The 21,406-nt window shown below is 40.8% G+C and overlaps 1 protein-coding gene across 2 annotated transcripts; it reads right to left on the reverse strand.

Annotated features, from left to right (window-relative positions):
- Positions 1-7,630: 7,630 nt before the first annotated feature.
- On the reverse strand, positions 7,631-21,301 carry si:ch211-51c14.1 (protein kinase C and casein kinase substrate in neurons protein 3). Of its 2 annotated transcripts, none has more exons than XM_034220289.1 (10): positions 21,065-21,301; positions 18,620-18,687; positions 12,776-12,932; positions 12,427-12,662; positions 11,406-11,561; positions 11,140-11,315; positions 10,256-10,376; positions 10,104-10,174; positions 9,875-9,954; positions 7,631-9,394 (listed from the first exon to the last, which is right to left on the reverse strand). In XM_034220289.1, exons 2-10 carry the CDS (start codon positions 18,677-18,679, stop codon positions 9,285-9,287), a joined length of 1,167 nt encoding a protein of 388 aa, XP_034076180.1. In that variant the 5' UTR covers positions 18,680-18,687; positions 21,065-21,301; the 3' UTR covers positions 7,631-9,284. The 2 variants fall into 2 exon arrangements, with proteins under 2 accessions (XP_034076180.1, XP_034076181.1); XM_034220290.1 differs by lacking the exon at positions 21,065-21,301 and adding an exon at positions 20,646-20,829.
- Positions 21,302-21,406: the final 105 nt, after the last annotated feature.

Genomic DNA, 21,406 nt, shown 5'->3' on the forward strand with positions numbered 1-21,406 from the left:
TTGAGCACCTGAAAAAACGCTTTGAAATTAAATATATTATTATTATTCTTTCCAAAAGTCTTCTCTGATCAGTCTCAACATCATCATGATCATTGTTACCATGACAACTTGGAGGACAATCGCCCAAGCAGATTCGGCCCTCTCTCTCTCTCAGCTCTCTCTCTCTCTCTTCTCTCTCTCTCTCTACTCTCCTCTCTCTCTCTCTCTCTCTTCTCTCTTCTCTCTCTCTCTCTCTCTCTCTCTGCTCTTCTTTTGCTCTTCATTGTCTTCTTTGTCGTGACTCCCCCCTCACCCATCACCCACTACCATCACCCACATACATTTCCCATCAGAGGATTGCATTTGCTCATTTACTTAATTTGTTATCTTTCCTTTCTGTCTTTAGCTCTTTCTTTCATCAGATACCTGTGTGGGGTGATTCAGTAGCCTCTCTTCTGGAGTATCACCAGTCAGCACACTCACAGCAGCTGGCAGAGAACCCCTCCAGCAAACTCAATCAGGTCATTCCAGTCTCTTGACCATTGTCTATGCGGGGTCTTCCAACCTCGTTGCCCTAAGCCGGCGGCAGTTTGGACGGGCCCCATATGCAGTTTGTGTTAAGGTCAGGAACCTCAAAGTCCTACGATGGCGGCGGTTTTTAGAAGAGAGTTACACAACCAACTGCCTCATGGCTGTGTCTGAGGTAGCGTGCTCTGCCAGCAAACTGTCAAAATCAGTTGCCCAGTTGTTGTTACAACTCCTGATAGCATTGCCTTTACAATACGTTTATCTTAGATTTATCATTTTTTATTCTTTAGCATTTTATACCCTCATTTTTATTTTTACTTCAGTATTTTACCTCAAGGTGCTAAACCTTTTTTTTGTAATGTTATATATGACTGTTTGTACATGAAAGAAATTGCATCAAAAAGGAAACAGTCAAATTTAGAGACTACTAGTGAAAACAACAGAGCTTTTAATGCACAATGTCCCTCAAGAGTCGTTGAAAAGAGAAAAAAATATCTATAGTCATTAGCAACTAAGGTTTGCTACCAAGTTGAGCATTTCGGTGATTTAATTTATTTTCGATTTTCCACTGAGATTTGAGGGCATTCTGGATCAAAGGAAAAATAACATTGCCTTTTAGGTTGATATGGCAATTAGAAGGAGCCAGGGAGCAGTCATGGAGAGGGAAACATAATCATGCCAAGATTTTTAAGTTATTTGCACAAAATGTCTTGATAATTCATCACCAAGACAAAGTAAAACGTTAAAAGAATCTCTATCCAAATATACACAAGTAATCAGCAAGGGGCAGCTAGATTTTCGAAAATGACTCACATGCACAGGCAACATTTGTAAATTATTCAATTTGATCGCACAAATTAATCAAAATGCTGAATGATTTAATTAAACTGAGGAAAGGAACTACACACTGCGCACACTAATCAGCACATTTTATCTCAATGGTGAAAACTTGTTTTAGTCCAAAGAGGTGCAACAACTAGCAAGACATCGTCCAAGACTAAAACACTGACAGAACCGTTACAGGCCTCTCTTTCAAAGCCTCTCCCCCTCAGAGATGTCTGAATGTCTTGTTCTCTGACTGGACTATGTATTATTGTCTTAGTTATGAATATTTGGGGGCTCCAAATGTCAGTTTGTATGGTGGGAGAAAGGAGTCTGACTCACGACGTGCTACAGGGGATGGTAAACATGATTTCAGTGATACTTTAGATGTACACTGCTTTCTTTGTGTTTTCCTTCTTTGAACTTATCATATTTACTGTTCTGTCCTTTTGTGTGTTGTGTTTAATGTTAGTAATGTCTTATCCTATCCTGTCTCTTGGCGCTACTGGAGCCACAGAGCCGGACACTAATCTAATCATTTAGGCTCTTGAGTAGTAAATACTTTTCTTGGCATATCACAAGGTGTGTGTGTGTGTGTGTGTGTGTGTGTGTGTGTGTGTGTGTGTGTGTGTGTGTGTGTGTGTGTGTGTGTGTGTGTGTGTGTGTGTCTGTATTTATGAGTGTTGTGTAATTCTCCTCGCTCTTTCCAGTGTTTCTCACCATGCCCCAGCCCCCGAGGACAGCAGCAGCCCTAGATCATTTTCTTTTTGATCTTGTCACAGTGACACACTATGGTCTATATTTCATGTCACTCTGACTAAACTGCTCTGCTGTTCAGATGTCCACTTTAAAGCTTGATGCACTCCTTGTGTATGGATTTGGCTGCCATGCCAGCAAAGCACTTTGCCTTGAAAAGGAATTAAACTCATGAGGTTTTTCTAAAATAGATTAAATAGGGAGGAGGCTGAGAAGGCTGGGCTCATGGGAGGGGCACTACCCAAATCAACAGAACCCCCACCCCCCCCCCCCCCAAATGCCAACGGGTGTGGGTGAGGAGGCTGCCCTCTCTGATAGGTATCTGAACATGTGGGTGGGTGGTTGTTTGTGTACAATATGAGGATTTCAAGAACATATGCCTGTTTCTTTATATATGCATATCGGCTTGTGTGCACAGAAAGGGGTCAAGGAACATTACGTGGCAAACATTTCCAAGTTACATACTAGACAATATACAGTAGGAAGCCATCATGAAAATAAATGCTTGTTGATTGTTATTTTTTCTATGGCATCAATGTTGTGTTGATTGGATTTGGCATTGAACTTTCTCATCTCTACCTTTCTGATATTTTCCAGTTCAGGGTGAGTGAAGCGACAAAGTGAAAGATGAAGTGACAAACAAAGGAAGGTAATGCGCAGAAAGCCAAGAGAGGGGGGGATGACTTGGAATGGGAATTACAAAGATATAGTGCAGATCCGAGTGAGAGCCTGAGGAAGCCTTTGTTTGCTATGTCTCACATGTTGGTTACTCAAGCTAATGAGCAACAATAAAATAGCAGCCAATTAACTCTGGCTATCAGACTGAGACCGAGGTAAATGAAAAGAGAAGGAGCAAGATAGTGAGAGAAGGGGGAAAGTGTTGAGAGAGGGAGGGGAGATAGATGGGTAAATGACCTGGGAATCACAGCCGCTGTTATCTGCCAAGGATGTTCATGTGCGCGTTTGCATGCAAATGAGTGTGTGTGTGTGTGTGTGTGTGTGTGTGTGTGTGTGTGTGTGTGTGTGTGTGTGTGTGTGTGTGTGTGTGTGTGTGTTCCAGCAGGAGGAGCTGTGTAGGTCCATGTCACTGTAAGTGCTCTACATGACCATCTGGCTCTCACTGTCAGACTGGATGCTGAATTTACACTTAACTGTTTCAGTGCCAGCATCTCCTTCACATCTATATGTCATACATTAAAAAAACATGGACAATAAACAGATGCAGAGATTGCCTTTCTTTTGACAGTGAAAAGCACATATTTGGACAAAATTGTTATATGAACTGAATAAATCAACAAATCTTAACAAAGAATCAGAGATGCAAATGATTGATGAAGGAGGTGCTGTGATTCTGCTGCTCTTCTTGATGCCACTACACTGACAGATCGTGTATCTGCTTCACCATGGCGAGGGAAGAGAGCAAATGGTTCATTTCTCCTTCTCTGACTGCTGATGCAGTGTTCCAGCTGAACCCCTTGGAGAGTCTCTCTATGTACTCAGTGTACTGTAGTGCTTGCCATTCTTCAGAGTACCCTGCTGACCTCTCTTTAATTAGGCTAATTGAAATGTGAAAATAACCATTTTCTGGATTGCTTATTATTTTTGGGCAGTTTAGAATAAAAAGCATGTGTATACATTCAGAGGGCAAGAAGAGCTGTCCTACCTCTCTCCTTGGTTGACCTTGTTGCCAGGTTCTAATGAGTGTGGCCCCTGCCGGCTGGTACTGGTCTGTCCCCCTGGTCTCTGGAGTGGCCTTTGATCTGGTTTCAGTATCATCTCCTTGCACCTTTGGCATTCTAAATGCTACCTTGCCTCTGTATTTCCGGAGGGAGCATCCCCCACCGTCGGCCTTAGTGTTGTTTAGAGACAAGAGGGATTTAACAGACATACTTGAGACAAATGGTGAAAGACGGATTGTGCTCGAGTGCTCTTGGCTGGTCTACAGGTGGTTCTTGGGTTTTATTTGTGTTCTTAGCTCCTCTGTTAACCCCCAGAGCGCGCCCACTGTCGGCCCTAAGCATTGACAGGAGCCTCCCCAGGGCAGCATGAGCTTGTGGAGAGCAGGGTGAGAGAGACAGAGAGAGAGAGAGGATCTGAGGAAGAAAGCAAGAGAGAGAAAGAGAAAGAGAGGGGAGGGGGAGACGCCAAAGTACATTTGGAGCAATGTGCTTGATAGTATACAGTATGTGTATGTGGGAACCTGAGAAAATGTTCATATGTTTTGTGTCTTCCTGGTGAGGTGAGTCATTCCCTCAACACACTCATCTACACAACAAGTGTAGGCTACTGTGTACCAACGCTCCCACCAAACGACTGTGAGCACACACATACACTGACAGTATCTCACACACACACAATCTCAACTGCACGGGGAAAGATCACATGCTCATCATTACCCCTGCAGAACCAGCTGCAGCAGTGTACAGTTATGTTCACCTCATGATGTGACTTCAAACATCTATCATACGTACACATTATACACATATGGAGTCATTCGCTATGTGATTTCCTCATTAACTTCTCGAAATGTAATGAGTCATTGAACCAAGTTCTGTGGCTCTGTTAATTATGGCCCCATTTCAACAGCTCTCTCCATGGCAACCTAAAGTTCTGCCTGTCATCATATGAGAGATGAGGGAATAAAGACATTTTCCCATTATGCTACCACCCCAGCGAGCATATTTCTCCTCAAGACAGGCCTGCTGACGGGTAGCTGCTGATCCTTTAGCTCCCCCTGCAGGTGAACAGGACAACATCAAGCCAGTTGTCTAGTGTATGAGGACACACAATATGTGACTTAAGAGAGTGGTGACTGTTCACATTAGCTGTAAAGCAATGAAAACATTCATAAACAATCATGAAGTCTCATGTGATAAATAAGGTTATGTTTAAGAGGTAAGCACTCCTGCACTCAAGAGTGGGTGTCAACATGTTGGCCTCATGGATATAATTCGCTAAAACTTGAAAGTGTTGTGGTATCAAATTCAATATCATGGACTAATGCAAATGCAAATGAGCCGTTTCCACTCATTATTGTTCAGACAAACAAGCATCTGTGAATGCGTGTGTGATAACATTGCACCTACAATATGAATGAGCTGGAGCAAATGAATGTCAATGAGCAGAGTTTAGAATAGAGTTGTGTGCTTAGCAGCTAATTTGCCCTGAAAATATGATAGGGATAGGGGAATTCTAAATGGATGTAAACAAAACATGTGAGAACTAAAAAAAGGTTTGTTCAGGGTTGTAAATTGTAAGTCTTTTTTTGTTTGTTTATTGATTACAACTGAAGCATTAAAAAACATGTCACCCTAATGTACACCTCTAATGTTACTGGAAATACATTTAGCCTTGATGGAGATCAAATCTCTGCACCACCGGTAACAAGCCTTTGTGTGTGTCTAAAGTGGTCAACAAATGAAGCTGTCAAATCAAATGTCTTGAGATAGCTTGTAACGTGTACATTGTGTGTTTCTTATCATGTGGTATTTACATTTTATCTAACTTTGAATCAGCACAAGGCTTAACTCCCAACAGCAAAACAAATACTTATTTGAAGATGAGTGTAATCACTGGCAGTATAACCTTTTTAATGCAACGGTATGGTGGACCAAAGCCAAGACAAAATACAGTCTACACACCATAACAGAGCTGGCAGAGCACTCCGCTGCGGCACACAAGTTCTCAGGTCATGAACTCCGTTTGTCATTCCCCATAAATATACTCTTCAGCTTGTTGAAAACAAAATGAAGGATGACAAAGTGACTTCCAGTCAACCACTGCCTGTGGCAATTGTGCCATTTCTCTCACCTTAGTGCATTTTTAGGTGTCATGAGGGATTAAGTCATTGCTGAGCTTCTTGACAGATGGTTCCTGGCAACACCTCCTTACACCGACAAACTATCACTCAATGCAGTCAGGGGATGCTTAAATGAAACAGTTTAGCACGAGGAGAGATCCATCCATAGAAATTGATGTTCTTTTTATTTCACATTTAAAAAGACACATTTACTCATGAATCCCCCATGCGCTGGCTCGTGTGTCTTCCTTTCAAAACAAGAAGCCAGCGTCAGTCTTTCTTTTATTTTTCCTTTGCAAAGTATGTCCGTTTGTCAGCTAATCTCAGGCTCTTACTGTTCTTACTCACCTGTATTTATGGTCACAGATCACTCTACGTCTCGTCTACACTTAAGAAGTCTGTCATCAGGTAAGGAAAGATTCCTTAGGGTGACAATATTATTTCCATTACTTCTTGGAAACTGACATAGACACTCCTGGCTTCTTGTATTTACTGCAAAAAAAAGTGTGTGTTAAAATTACCAGGATTTATTATTGAACTTCTCCCTATCGTTTTCCTCAAACATAAACAGTGGTGTGGTCTGCTTGGCTGATGGCCATGTGTTGATGTCAGGCTGCATCTGCCTCTGTGGTGGCAAGATAAAGAGCAGCATTTGACCTGGACAGCCTTCCCTTGACACGGACACGAGGCCTTAAAAGTGTGTGTGTGTGTGTGTGTGTGTGTGTGTGTATGTGTGTATGTGTGTGTGTGTGTGTGTGTGTGTGTGTGTGTGTGTGTGTGTGTGTGTGTGTGTGTGTGTGTGTGTGTGTGTGTGTGTGCGCACTTTTGGACTCTAGAGCAGTGGTTCCCAACCTGGGGGGCGCCAGGCCTCAGATGATTTGAGGCCAAATATCATATTTAGATTTTTTTTACATATAATTGTAACGCAATACATGATTGTCACTATATGCCTTGTCTCTACATTACAATAAAAATATAAAAAATAATTGATTAATTAATTTGAATACAAATTCAAGTTAGTAGCTATTATAGGCATAAAAACACAGAAATGTATAATTCTTTCTTTAATAGAAATGTTTCTTCTGCGCGTAAAGTGTCCAAACCGGGATTTTCAGGATAAGCGCATTTTTAAAACATAGTCATTGTCCATGCTGGTTTCAGTTGGATTATTTGTCACAGTTGCTCCTCCATTTTGTAGATTATTTACGACTTTTGAATCCACATAAACACATCCGCAAAATCCGGCTTACTTTGAGCATGTGTTTTAAACAGTTTAATCCCTTTGTGAATTGTTTCCACTTCCGCGGCCGTCCTTTAATTTCTTCATACAGCGGGAATCCAAATGAATTAATCCTGAGTCCAATAACCATCAAAGTCACTCCAATAGTGCTCGTTAATTACGCTTTCATCCTCCTTTAACAACATACTTCACATTCATCCAGTTTGTGACAGTAGTTGTAGCATTTTGAGACTTTGAAACTTTAATTTCCGCTGTTGCCCCCCCCCCCCCCTTATGTGTGTGTGTGGGGGGCGCAACTTCCAACAGGAGTCATTTGGGAGGGCTCTTGGGAAAAAAGGTTGGGAACCACTGCTCTAGAGGACACACACACACGCACACACACACACGCGCACACACACACACGCACACACACACACACACACACACACACACACACACACACACACACACACACACACACACCAACTATCTCTTTGTGTCTCTCACACAAACAAACAGAGTCATTCTTTCCATACTGAATTAAATTATACAGTTTTGCAAATTTATTTCCAAAAGACAGGCAGCTGAAAATGCATAGTTGAACACACAGCTCATACACAGAAAGTCTACTGACGAATGCTAAGACAAGAGGAAGGCAAACCCAGTAGTTTCTGGAAGCCGTTTCCTTGCTTTGGTAAAGATGCCTGCATGATAAGCATTATACATGCAATATAGCAACAGATGATTACAGACAGAAAGTATTTGCAATGTAATGTAATGTATTTGTTCATAAGTACTTATCTTTAAGGAACAGTCTTACATGCTAAGAAATATGAATGTTTGGCGTCAAAGTGAGAATCTGATGAAGTAGAGAATATCAGTTTCATCACTAAACATTGTGTGCAGAGATAGCGCTACGTCTGGGACATGTTGAAACCTGGGTCCTGTTTGGCAAAGCATCTTGATGCTTAGACGTTTTTAGTCCCGTAAATAAATGCATAGAGAGTGGGTTCTGGCTTTATACAAGTCCTGGAAACAGGGAGAAACTCCTAGCTTCTTTCCATCACGATTGAAAAAATTATAAATAACCAGCGTTTATATAACAGTTTTCTATGTTATTGGGTATAATGCTTTAAAAACAGCTTGCTGTTGGTGAAAATGCCATGCAAGGGCATTAGGGCTATCTGTAAATATTGTGAGATTTAGTGTGGGATTTAACCACCAACCCTGCATGTAACGGACAAGCCGCTCTTCCCTGAGCCTTGGTCTGCAGAGCTCCACAGGTGTTGTTTTTATGCTTTTTACAATTTTCACTGAAAGCAGCTGCCTGCTTTAGCTGAAAACAACCCTGATAAGAGTGGTGGGACTGAACCGAAAGGTTGCAGGCAGAAAACCAAAACAAAGGCCTGAATTATCCAATAAAGTTCTGTAGAAGTGAGGGGTGTAATAACATGTGCAAGTGGAACATATTGATTATAGTTACTTTTAGTTAACAAGATCAAAAATAAGACAGCATCATGGTTACTGGAATGAATGTTGATGCTGCTAAGCTAGGAGTTCCCCCTGTACCTGACACATAGAGAAACTAAGCACATGTACTGTGTGTTTTACAGAAAACAACAGTATTATGAATAATGCTGAACTGTTTCTTTAAACACTGATAAACAGAAGAGAAACACAGGTTACTCAAAGTGTGCTTCATCACAGTATTAGCATCACTTTCTTCATATATTGAGGCTTTGTGGGCATTATAATAGCAATGTGTTGATGTGCAAGGAAATAAAAACAGTTCAAGGGAAAAAACGCAGTCCTGTAAAGCAATTTCAGCACCAAAAGGCTAGTTTTAAAATGTACCATAAGAGCAATTTTATACATTAAAGCATTGTTATCATAGGGCTCCATACAAATTATCTATGCGTTCTATATATATTAAAACATTTCTTAAAATCCTTCAAGAGATAATATAACCTTGGTAGTTTTTTTATTTCTCTGTTTGCTAAAACATCCTTATACGTGTGATCATACTCTCACCACAGACCTGATCTTTGGCTAACAGCTACTTGGTGTTTGACAGCATTGGTTTTATGTTTCTGACATTTGGATGTTATACCAGGTTGTGAATTTCCATTATATAATGAAGTATGTACTGTAACAAGATCTTTCATTTTCAGTCTACATGCACTACACCATCTCCACATAGTTTGCTGGGTAAAGCCCCTCACACCCACCATCGTTTATCCCCCGACACCAGCCCTGATCATCCTCATCCTCAATCTTCAAAAACTCTTCGCCTGCAGGAAGACACAAATAAAATAAAAACTAGGTTTGCAGCTAACAATTACTTTCACTATTGATGAAAATGCCAATTATTCTCTTGATTAATAGTTTGGTCTATGAAATACAATATTACAATGTAGCAACACAAAAAGCCATCACATTCTCCTGGTTATCAAATTGACCTCATAAGATTGCTTAATATTTTGTACTAAATAGTAGCTTAAGTGACAGAATATTCACATTTGAGAAGTTGGAATCACCTAATTGTTGGCAAAAGGTCTCAAACTTTCAAATAATTGACCAAATAGTTGCTGATGAATTTTCTAAAACCTTATTAAAAAGCACAATTTGACAGATGAAAAATAAACAACTGAAGATTAAATATAGAATAAACAAATAAGTTCACACAATATATATACACTTACACATCCTGTCAATAATGAATCCTACAGTCGAGTAAAGTAAGCTTCGTAGGGTGGTATTTGTGTATTTACCTGCTTTAAATGAAAGCTCATCTGTCTCCTGGCCATCATAATCATACAGAGCTCTTACTTTCACTCCTCCAATCATCACACTAGAGGAAGAAAAAGAGATGGAAAAACATCATTTTAAAAAAGAGACACAGATGGATTTCAATCAGCCGAACAACAAAAGCTACACAGCAGTAGATCACAGTCAAAACAAAATCCTGTCAAACTATTTGTTTGAAGAACATTTACTGACCTCTTCTCTATTGTTCCTTTCTTTTCTACTTCTTTTTTCCCTTTTTTGGTTTTCTTCTCAGGTATCCATTCCTAAAAATAATTAGAACAATATCGTTAAAAAACGTCACATCAATTTGTGAACAACAAATGGAGGTGGTCTTATGGAGATACCTGAAAGTGAGGCCAGTCAGTGGGCATGCCGGGCCCGTAGGTGTTTTTCCAACAGCGAAGGTCCTCATGCTCATCGATGGACATCAGTGTGTTGTGGAGCTCATTGTACACAGCCCTCACACTAAAGGAGAAGTGGAGAGTAAATAAGAGGAGCAGAATTGGAGGCAAACCAATGAAGAGCTACACTTGTTTTACAGAAGCTGCTATCCATTACCCAAAACACTTTTTACCATCTCCTGCACTCTTACCACTTTTACTTACACTGAAAATGTAACAAATGCTTCACTTTTTTGCGGCCAGTTTAAACGTTATAATTGTCAACATTGTTATTTTCCATATTAAATTATCAGCCTGTATCTGCCTAGGACATACTGTAAGAGACCATGTATGCTCATAAGGTTTTACATTGCATTGTAATCTGAGCATGGTATAATGAACACACCATGCAGGAATGTAGGTGGATGAATACTTTATGGGGCAGTTGTATGGTTAATTGCATAGTGTCTTCTGATGCTTATACTATAACTAAAGTTTATTGAAACTTGTAATTAGCACTTAATCTACTTGCACTGCCATCCAGCGTAAAGTAAAGGGCTGAAGGAAAGGGTTGCACAAAAATTTGGCGGATTAATAGAGTATATAATTACTCTACCCTTTATCCCCTTCAGATTTCAGTCATTTAGTTGCTGTCTTTGCTATAATTTCCTTTATGCTCATATGTAGTGGAACAGCAGTTATTTCATTATTATATTATTAATTTAGTCATTCTCATTTGATTGATTTTGACATACTGCCACACATACTATAAACTACACTAAACACAAAGCTGATCAGCACAGACAGCAACTTACAGCAACCATCACATGCACAGCATTGAAGTTCACCTCTCATTGTTAGTAATGTCCAGGTGTTTGTGGATGGACAGTAAGGCCTGTTTGAGGAAGACAATCCTTTTGCGCTCTTCGTCCTGCGATTGGTCAAAGATGGACTCCATTTCCTCCATGTAGCGTGGAACGTAGCGATTCACCTCCTCAAGGACTTTCTCATAGCGGGCACGAACCTGTTAACATTTAGAAACAAATTCAAAAAACCTGAGCAATGTTAAACTAATACCCGATTGACAACTAAAATGATGAAAAGTGTTGCCTACTTTCTCTGCCTCCTGTTGAACGAGCTCTCTGTCCTCCTGGATCTTCTTCTGTTTGTCAATGGCGACGTCCGGGTTTCCCTGAGCGTGTAAATCTCGCTCCCTCGCTGCATGCGCCTTTCGGCTAACTTTTTGGTATGCCCTCCTAACTTTATCTAGCTGTAGACAAAACAAAAACAGAACATATTATCTACAGTTGGGGACAGAAGAGGAAAACTCAGGACATCTTGGTTACAAAGGAAGATGTCTACATGGGTTTTTCACGACAACAACAATTGCAACCATTCAAGATGCAGCTCACGTCCAGAATAAAATAGTGGTGCATATCTCTGTGGTCAAATACTGACTTTGAGCTGAGGTCTGCTACTAAATGAGTATCCAATTGTGATTTTGCAATCTATTTAAGTGTGTATGATGTATTGATTCTCTAAGGGCCTTGGGTATATTTAGCGGGTTGTCCTCTTGTCCTTTACTGCTCTCAGATCAAAGAAAAGAACAAATTACTACAAATGTTATTTGATTGTTCTTATTTAGTTCTGAATATGAAATGTAATCAAGAAAAAAGGATTTCAACCAAAGTTTGTAGGAACTTTATGTATTTGTTCTTTTGCATTTTGCGAAACTTACAACACACGGTGTATTGTGTCTCATTCTCTCTTTGATTATAGGCTCTTCTGCTTGCAATTATTCTCACTTTGATTGGTACATTTTTATAATTGTCTTTTATCCCAACAGTGTACTTCTGTCAAGTGGGCGCTATTATGTTTTCCCTTTGGTCTCATAGAACACAGAACAAATTACTTACAAGGCACATATGTGTACTGCGTCAGATAAAAGATGCCATTTCATTTCAATTGGACTTTAACAGAGCTCTGTAGGTTTATCAGGCATTTTACATCTTCAAATGTGAACTGTCATCTATAAGTGAAAACTGCATTCATCTATTTGTTATCAATGTCTCAGATGAGAGCTTTAAATCATTTGTGCAACACTGAAGCTGCCTTCTAAATCTGACAAATCTGACCTTTTTAAGTCGCTTGGCCCACGGCTTCTGAGCACGTGTAAAGCCCGTCTCAATGTCCTGGGACTCCTTGAAGCCTCCAAATAACTTCTTGTGGAAGGAGTCCTTCTGCCAGGTCCTGACCTGGTCTCCATCCTCCGACACCAGGGAGCGACAGATGGAGGCGTGTAAGGAGGCCAGCCGGTCAGCCGAGGACAGAAAACACTGCCAAGCCTTCAGAAGAGATCCGTACAGAGGACCTGAGGAGAAGTAGGTAATGTTACCGTCTCTTATCACAATGGGAGATAGAGAGAGAGATATCTCACAGTTTACATGCTGTGGAAAAGAACTAGCTGGAGTTGCAGATACTTACTGGAATCCACTACTGGTTTCCATTTGGTGCTCCATTCACTGAGCTGCTGGGCGTACTGCCTCTCCACGCGAGCTCTCTCTTGGAAACACGCCACGATGTCATTACAGGCCTGGAAGGCATCTTCTGTTCGCTTCACAGTGGGCTGGTAGTTTCCAGGCTGCCAGGACACAGACAGAGAGGAAGATCAACTGTTTACGCAAAATAAACATGGGAAGGAGGGAGGCTTAGTAGACTTTGAGCTTTGATATTAGCACCCAACCACATAATGATTTGGATTAAAAAAGACAAAGTGGGCGATGTTTTTGCCAGTGTTAAATAGTCTTTTGGTTTGTGAATACAAAATTGAACATCTGCTCACCATTAATTCAGGCAGCAGCATGCCCACAAAAACGTATCCGAACAAATGAATGTAGAAACTAACACTGAAGATTTAAACAGTTCAAGCCAGACTCCACTCACAACTCATACTATGCTTTTACTGCATATACTGTAAACATTACTTTTGTCAATACAAGTATTACAGCCTATACTGCTTTCATTAATTGCAGTAGTCATGTTTTGTTTTGTTTTTATCTTGGGGAGGTTATGTTTAGTATAGCTTGTTTGTCATTATTTCAGCAGGATTACATACAACCTACTGGCCCAATTTATATGAAAGTTTGTGGAAAAAGTACGCTTCTAGTTTCTACTGGTCTTAGTAAGAGCAGAGTTCCTGCTCCTTCAAGTAAAGTAGCACCTTGCACAGCAAAAGTGTGTTTTGTGATACTGTGATTAAGAATATTCAAAATAATACATTAACAGTCGCTTAGCTTAGTTTACCATAAAGACTGGAAACAATCTGTCTCTGTACAAAGGAAACCACCAAAGAAGTTCAACAACAAGCACCTCTTAAGATCACCAGGTAACACATCTTATCTATTTGTTTTTGTCATTTAAAAAAAAAAAAATAGACAATTTGCTGTTTGACATGATGCTACAGTATGCGCACGGTGCATTCACTTTGTGTAGTCTCTTTTGGTTGTTTGGTGTCTTTATGCTAAGCTAAGCTGACAGGCTGCTGGCCCAGACAGATATGTTCTGTTCAGACGTGAGAGTGAAATTGATCTTCTCATCAAACACTCAGCAAGAAAGTGAATGAGCGTATTTCCTGAAATCTGTTCTAATCCCTTTAATGACTGCTTTGTTCCATTTACTGTGTCCCAGTCAGTGGTGCCAGCCTGCACAAATCCTTCAACTGCAACCAGCACAGCTAAATGGATTGTAGCCATTATTAATGTTATTAGTTAAACCTCTGTATAAGAACTGCCTCTTCCACCATTGTCTGGTCAGTCTGTCTGTCTGTCATAAAAAGGTCCAGCTTGCATTCTCATCTTCTTTCACAGGGATGCCACTCCTGCAGCCATCTAAGGTCAACCCTCTGCGCGCTACATGTGACACTTAACTGGCATTAGGTTTCCTGTGGTAAAGTCTAATGGCCGCAGCAGCGCAGGGTGTGGTGAGCGGACGTGAAGACGAGGCCTGGACATAAAAACCCAGACGGAGAGGGAGGACAGAAGGGCAGCAGAGGCAAGGCCCTGAATGTAATACCATATCTGTAGCAAATGTGTTGTTTGTGGAAGTAGTATTTAGAAATCTCTGCAATTCTCCTGGCAAGCGCCGTAGGCTCCTACTCTCCTCTTCACTTTCTGTCAGGCTCTATCTGTAGTTACTGAAACATTTAGACAGCCAGTGGAAAGTTTGTAGACACACTATATAGTTTCATGCTACGTTAAATCATCTGAAGCTATGAGTTTATTCCATACACTACAAAATGAACATAAACCAGAGAGAGACATAAGTGACCAGATTACTTTCACCTGTCAAATAGGTGTATGTCTGTCTAATAAATTAAGCTCACACTGTCTGCATGCTTTTCATTTACATTAAACATGTTTCACAAAATACTTGGCAGTATTTCTCAGTTCCTCCATGCTCCTCCTTACTTCTTTCTTTTTGGCAAATTCTCTGTAAGGTGATATTTCACTTCAGAGTAACTACTCACTCCAAGCAGACCACGATAACTTTGATTTGTCAGAGTATGTAACCTGATTCTTTAATGTTGTACGATTGATAAACAAGGTCTTCTATCCTAAAGGGACTCTTAATTAATCTTAAATTGAATAATGCATCTAAAAAGGGAGCAGTTTAGTATTTTTATGTCAAAACATATCATTGGTGAAGCAGCTAGCGTAAGATTAATATGCAGTCTTTTTTTCGATACCTATATTTAGTTAATATGCAAGACATCTGCAACACATTTATTTATTAACATTTCTTAATTGAATTACATATAGTCATTTCTAATATATTCTAATTAAACTTTGAGATTCTGCTGTAGTTTACATGTGTTGTTTAATGCATGTGATATTTTAGGCTTCAAGTGTAACACAGTAAACACAGCGTGTTTGAAAATGTGTACCAAGATGTTTACTTATTTTCTGCAGTCTTCAAATAAAGAATATTAGTCAAACATGCTTTTAATGAAACACTAGCTTCCTTTGCCCTAATCAGAATCAATCAGGGTACTTCTCATCAGCGGCCTTCTGTTTCTCTCTCTTTCCTTACTTTCTCTCTTTCTGCCTCTGTTGTGGTTTGCACTAACGCTCCTCACTCGTCTGAGAATTAAACAGAAACAGCTGAGGAATCCACTTTGAGGCCAACGGCAACGCTGCAGAGACCCAGTTGGCCAATCTGTGAGGCAGATGCAAATCCGCAACCAGATAATTTTGTCCAAGCAACAAAACGCAGCAAGGAAATGTCCACAGTCCTCCAATATAAAATACAATTACACGTATATAACCGATCCAGCCTATAAAGCGTGTCAGTGCACAGAGAGAGTGGTGGGAGCCACAGGCAGAAGAGCTACAGCATCAGCAACAGTCTTATTAGCAGTTATCAAGCTACTAATGGCTGCAGTTAACGTTGAAGTATAGTAGCTGCAGTCGCAATAGTAGCAGTAGTAAATACATAAATGGAAGTAGTATAAGCTAGTAGGAGCAAACTCTTATTTTTTTCTCCTTCCAAATAATATGTAGATCAATGCACAAAACATTTCATGAGACGCCTCACAGCATTATGGATAAAAAAAGAAAGCCTGAAGGAAATGTTTTTTGTTTTGAAGAGGCTAATCAACTCAATCAAACATTTACAGAGTCTGTTACAGATATAAATATCTCTTTTAGATTTGAAATCAGAAAAAAGGATGTGTTTAGAGAGACACAACATTAGAGCCTGAGCATTTCTCTGATCACAGGACGCCTCTATGTAATCAGCAGTGAGTAATACTGTGATGTGGGCCCACGGCAGCGTCCACAGCGTCATAGCACACTCTACAGAATACACAATGATTGCATATTAAAGTGGTGGTAACTTTGCAAATGTAAAACAAAAAGAGCTTAAATTGGCAGTATAATGACAGACAGCCATTGAGCGTGGCGGCAGGATGACACAGACGAGAACTGGCCTGGAAACACATCCAACACAACAGGAGCCAAAATGACAGGAGGGGAGAGATAAAAGTAGGGAAGTGCATCAAGGCCAACGGGAGACAAAGCCATTATTAAAGCGATAGCATACTTAAATTAGATGGTCGGGCACTTCGGATGTTTGAAGTGTTTACACACCTTTAAAACATGGTGGCAAAACAGTAGTGTGTCAAGTAACCAGAGTGCAGTGTATGCAATTCTGAAAAGTAAAATAGTATTATTTCTATTACTGGTAATTCATTAGATTAACATAATTATAAAGGTTATTTGTGTAATTAAAAGAAATGGCAGACATTTCTTAATCATTCTTCAAAAGAAGTGCAAATAACTTGAGTCTGCTGTCAGAGTAACTCATCATGTGTTTTCATGTGCTCTGAATGATGACTTCTGCAAGGGAGTTTATTACATTACATTACATTTAGCTGACGCTTTTATCCAAAGCGACTTACAATAAGTACATTCGACCAGGAAGACACAACCTTGAAGAAAACAGAATCATATAAGTACATCAGGTTTCATAGAGCCAAACATTTCAAGTGCTACTCAACTGGCTTTAGGTAAGCCAGTCCTTTATTAGTATAAAAGTGCTTCGTTAATAGTTCTAACGCTCGAAGTGGAGTCGAAAGAGATGAGTTTTCAGTTTGCGCCGGAAGATGTGCAAGCTATCTGCCGTCCTGATGTCAATGGGGAGCTCATTCCACCATCTTGGAGCCAGGACAGCAAACCCACGTGTTTTCGCCGATGGGAACTTGGGTCCCCCTCGCAGCGAGGGCGCAACGAGTCGTTTGGCTGATGCAGAGCGTAGTGTACGCGCTGGGGTGTACGGTTTAACCATGTCCTGGATGTAGGAAGGGCCAGATCCATTCGCAGCACGGTAAGCAAGTACCAGTGTCTTGAAGTGGATTCTAGCAGTTACCGGAAGCCAGTGAAGGGAGCGGAGGAGCGGAGTGGTGTGGGAAAATTTAGGAAGGTTGAAGACCAGACGAGCCGCTGCATTCTGGATGAGCTGCAGAGGTCGGATGGCACATGCAGGTAGACCAGCCAGGAGGGAGTTGCAGTAGTCTAGGCGTGAGATGACGAGAGCCTGGACCAGAACCTGAGTCGCGTTCTGAGTCAGCTGGGGACGTATCTTCCTGATGTTGTAAAGCGTGTATCTGCAGCAACGGGTTGTAGCAGCGATGTTTGCAGTGAAGGACAGGTTGTTATCTAGGGTCACACCCAGATTCCTTGCAGTCTGAGTCGGGGAAACAACTGAGGTGCCGATGTTGATTGTTAGGTCAAGAGTGGGACAATCTTTTCCCGGGAGGAAGAGCAGCTCAGTCTTGTCAAGGTTGAGCTTGAGGTGGTGAGCAGACATCCACTGAGAGATGTCAGCTAGACAAGCAGAGATGCGTGCAATGACCTGGGTCTCTGAGCGGGGAAAGGACAGAATTTATGTTTATGTTTGTTGGTTCACGGAAAATAACTATATTGGGTGGGATGAATGATCCAGCATGGGCCAAGAAAGGACCCATTCCATTTTGGAGGGGATCAACATCATGTTTATTCCGTCAAGATAAAAGTATCCTTACAATCAAATCGTTTGACACTTGGGGTTAAGGCTTATACTGTTGTGAGAGTTAGATGAGATGATCAATACAACTCGTATGTCTTTGCAGTAAATATGAAGCTATAGCAAGTTAACTATAGGTTAGCACAGACGTCACACCTAGCCACACTATGCAATTAACTAAATCTACCTACAGTACCAGCAATATTTTACACACTTGACATCAGCAAAGGCTTCAGGAAGTCAAAATCAAACGTTCCCTTCAAGTCACTTTGGACAAATGAATGTACATTTAAAACATTTTTAAATATATCTTATATCTGTTTAGGAGCTGACTATTTTTCCATATCAAAAAGAAAAACGCGACAAATAAACACATTTTGCTGCAGTGCTGTAGCACGACGAGGATGTTGCAGAGAGCAGTGAAGTGCATCCCCAGAGACACGAACCCCTTTGCTACACTTTGTCGAGCAAACACAGACAATCAAAAAACCTAATGAGCTGAGCACTATCACAAAAACCTTCCTGGGGCACATAACCCAAGCAAGGTTATTCAGAGAGTACAATGGTTGCTATTCAAATTTAAAAATGAAAGCACAGCCTTGTTCATGCTGATCCGTAGCCTTAACACCAAACAGTTTAGTCTGTTTTGACACGAAGGTCATTGAGTTTTGATACCAGGTGTAAAGCTATCTTGTGGATCCTTCTCTTACGCTCACTCTGAAGTAGCAGAGACAAAGACAGAGTAACACACAAAACACACAGTCTTACCATCCAGAAGCTGCGATTGCTGGCATCTTCAATGCTGTTTTCTGATGGTAGCGTCGACATCCTGTTCTCTGAGAGAGTAAAGAGTATGATTAGTTCAGATGGTATGACTCGGCCTTTCAATCTGCACACTGACCTTTCTGTAATCAGCTGCAGGTAATGAAGGATTTGGGGCTATTCAGCGACAGTGTGAACAATGAATAAGTATCAGAGTCAGACAGGTTGTATGTTTTATAAGAAAAAGCCTCTCTTAACAGAAAATCTTGTACATTCAGCTGAGAAGTGAACCCAGTCAGAAAATGTTTATGACTCATTCATTATACATATTATTCATACATGATTATGTCCCCACCTATAAATATAACCGTTTTATAATTTAGTTCAAAACCACTAGCACACATCCCTCCATATGGGAATCATTAAAAAACCACATATCCATTAGGAAACCATGTCCTCTCAACCATTTTGTAGGACATTGCCCACAGCTTGCCAAATGCAATCAAGTCCTCCTCAAGTATCGGACAATTACAGAGACAAACACCTCTCTAATGTACAGTATATGTATTTGAGGGTCGATCAGCATTTATCAGATAAAAGACTGCATTGTTCAATGAAGGCTTTGAAACCCTCAGAAAAGTTGCCAATGCTGTTGAAAGGTGATGTGTACAGTACATTTAAACCAGGAGGTGTACAGTTAATGTCTCACATGCTACATCAGAGAGCATGGAGTACCCTCTCCCAGCAATGCTGCCTCGAAACATGAGCTATCCTAAAATAAATAGGGGGCAACAAATCCTATCATCCGCTCTGACTCACTGAAAAACACAGACACACTTGCAATGCATAAGAAGTTCCGTCTGACTCAAGAGTATTTTTGCTCTTTTCATTTTACTTTATGGTTGTCTGTTTCCACTTCCAGTTAAATATTTAAGCACACAGCAGTTTTGCCTTCTGGTGTTTCAAACGCTCGATGAAATACTGAACTCCACCCAGACACAGCCCTCATGTCTTGCTTGATTTTCCTCCTTGCAGCTATCTCTCTCTCCTATGACTCTGTTAGGCGCACAATTAGATTCAATGATTTTCCTCTACGTCCTGCGGTTCACGGGGCATCACATGCTCCACTCAAAGCATAATGCCATGTCTCTACTGGCCTGGATCTTCCTCTGCTTGTGTATATCCTGTGTCTGATACAGAGGTTTCGTAGATACAACCCTGAGGACTGCAGGATGTCAGAAAAAATAATGAATCTCCTCTCTTTTAACCCTTGACTTGGACTTCCTGTCCCCTCGATGGCTGGCTCTCCCCGGGGTATGTCTGATTTTTTGAGAGGAACATGGGGGTGGAGGTCCTCTGCTGTGCCTGCCTAATAGCAAATCATTTGGTGCATTCCTGCAACTTTTACTACGTAGTCTCTCCAACCTCATGACACAAGCAAACTTCCTGTGGGAATTCAATCCCAACTGTAGGCTACATAAGATTTAAGTACACAAGCAAATCACAGTCTTAGCTGTGATCTAATCGCATGCCTCTCAAATAAGATTTCATACTCTTTAAAAGCATTATGATCTGTCTGTGTGCAGGAGAAAGCATGCTGTGCAACTTGCCTAACTACTGAAATCAATGTACGCCTTTTAAATATAATGTCATAGACTTCATAATCAATTTAAACATTGTCTAAAGGGCTTAAGTGGGCCCCGATTTAGCTGTGTCCTAATTATGTCAATAACGTAATGCAATCCTAGATATGCAAATTAAAATAAATAGAAGTAGGAAAAAAGCACGCCTGGAACGTCAAATGTTTGTCTTTGATAGAGGCCCATATTCCTTACTTAATGGTTTTCAATAGTAAGTAAGATAAAAGCAAATGGTAAAATATGTACCATACGAATCAGCTGTAGTTCAGGTTTAACACAGAATACACTTAAATAGTAATAATAATTAGTAACATTTATTTGAGCGCTTTTCCGAATGCTCAAAGCAACATGTAACAGTGCATACTGTGGACAATACCCACTTGATAACTTACCAACTACCAGCACAGATCTGATTCCACCATGGGTCCACCAGACGTTTTATAATCTCTTGGCAGGTCAGAAGGTGCGCCCCAGTACTCCCAGTATCCTAAACTCTAACTTTATATTTCAAAACTGTATAACGACTGACTAGACTGAAGGTCATTCAAATTAAGAGGTCCCATCTGAAGCTTCCAACCAACTCTTTCACCTCGTATCCTACACCCCTCTGGCACACACACTCGCTCCTCCCCCTGTCCCCATTTCTAACCCTGTCACACATAACTCACAACACACATACATTGCATAGAGGAAATATATAGTAACAAATGAACACACAGAGCAGAAATAGGAGCTCGATCACTCCATAAGATCTCTCTGAAATGCAACTACACAGCCATGGGAGGCTAACATGCTGCTCACAGTTCCTTACCTCTGTCAATGTTGGGGCCCTCTCTGCTTCAACCCCCTTCTTTCTTCTTTTGTTTGGCAGCCTAAAAACTTTTTATTTCCAAATTTGATTTCTGTACAGACTCTCAGGCTCCTTTTCTCTCTCTGTCCTGTCGTCTTTACACTTCTCCTTGTCTTCTGCAACTTTGATTTTCCACTCCTTCTGGACACTGCTGCTCCTGCTCTTCCCCTTTCTTTGGCCCACTGTTTGTCAGATGAGTTGGCTCCTTTTTTTTCCTTCTTTTCCCTCCTTCTCCTTCCTAACACCCTCCCTCCCTCTCTCTTCCCCTCTCTCTCCAAAACAGCTGCAGGAAGCTTCTCTTGT

Source organism: Gymnodraco acuticeps, unplaced genomic scaffold (genome assembly GCF_902827175.1).
Source record: "Gymnodraco acuticeps unplaced genomic scaffold, fGymAcu1.1, whole genome shotgun sequence".
Lineage (NCBI taxonomy): Eukaryota > Metazoa > Chordata > Actinopteri > Perciformes > Bathydraconidae > Gymnodraco > Gymnodraco acuticeps.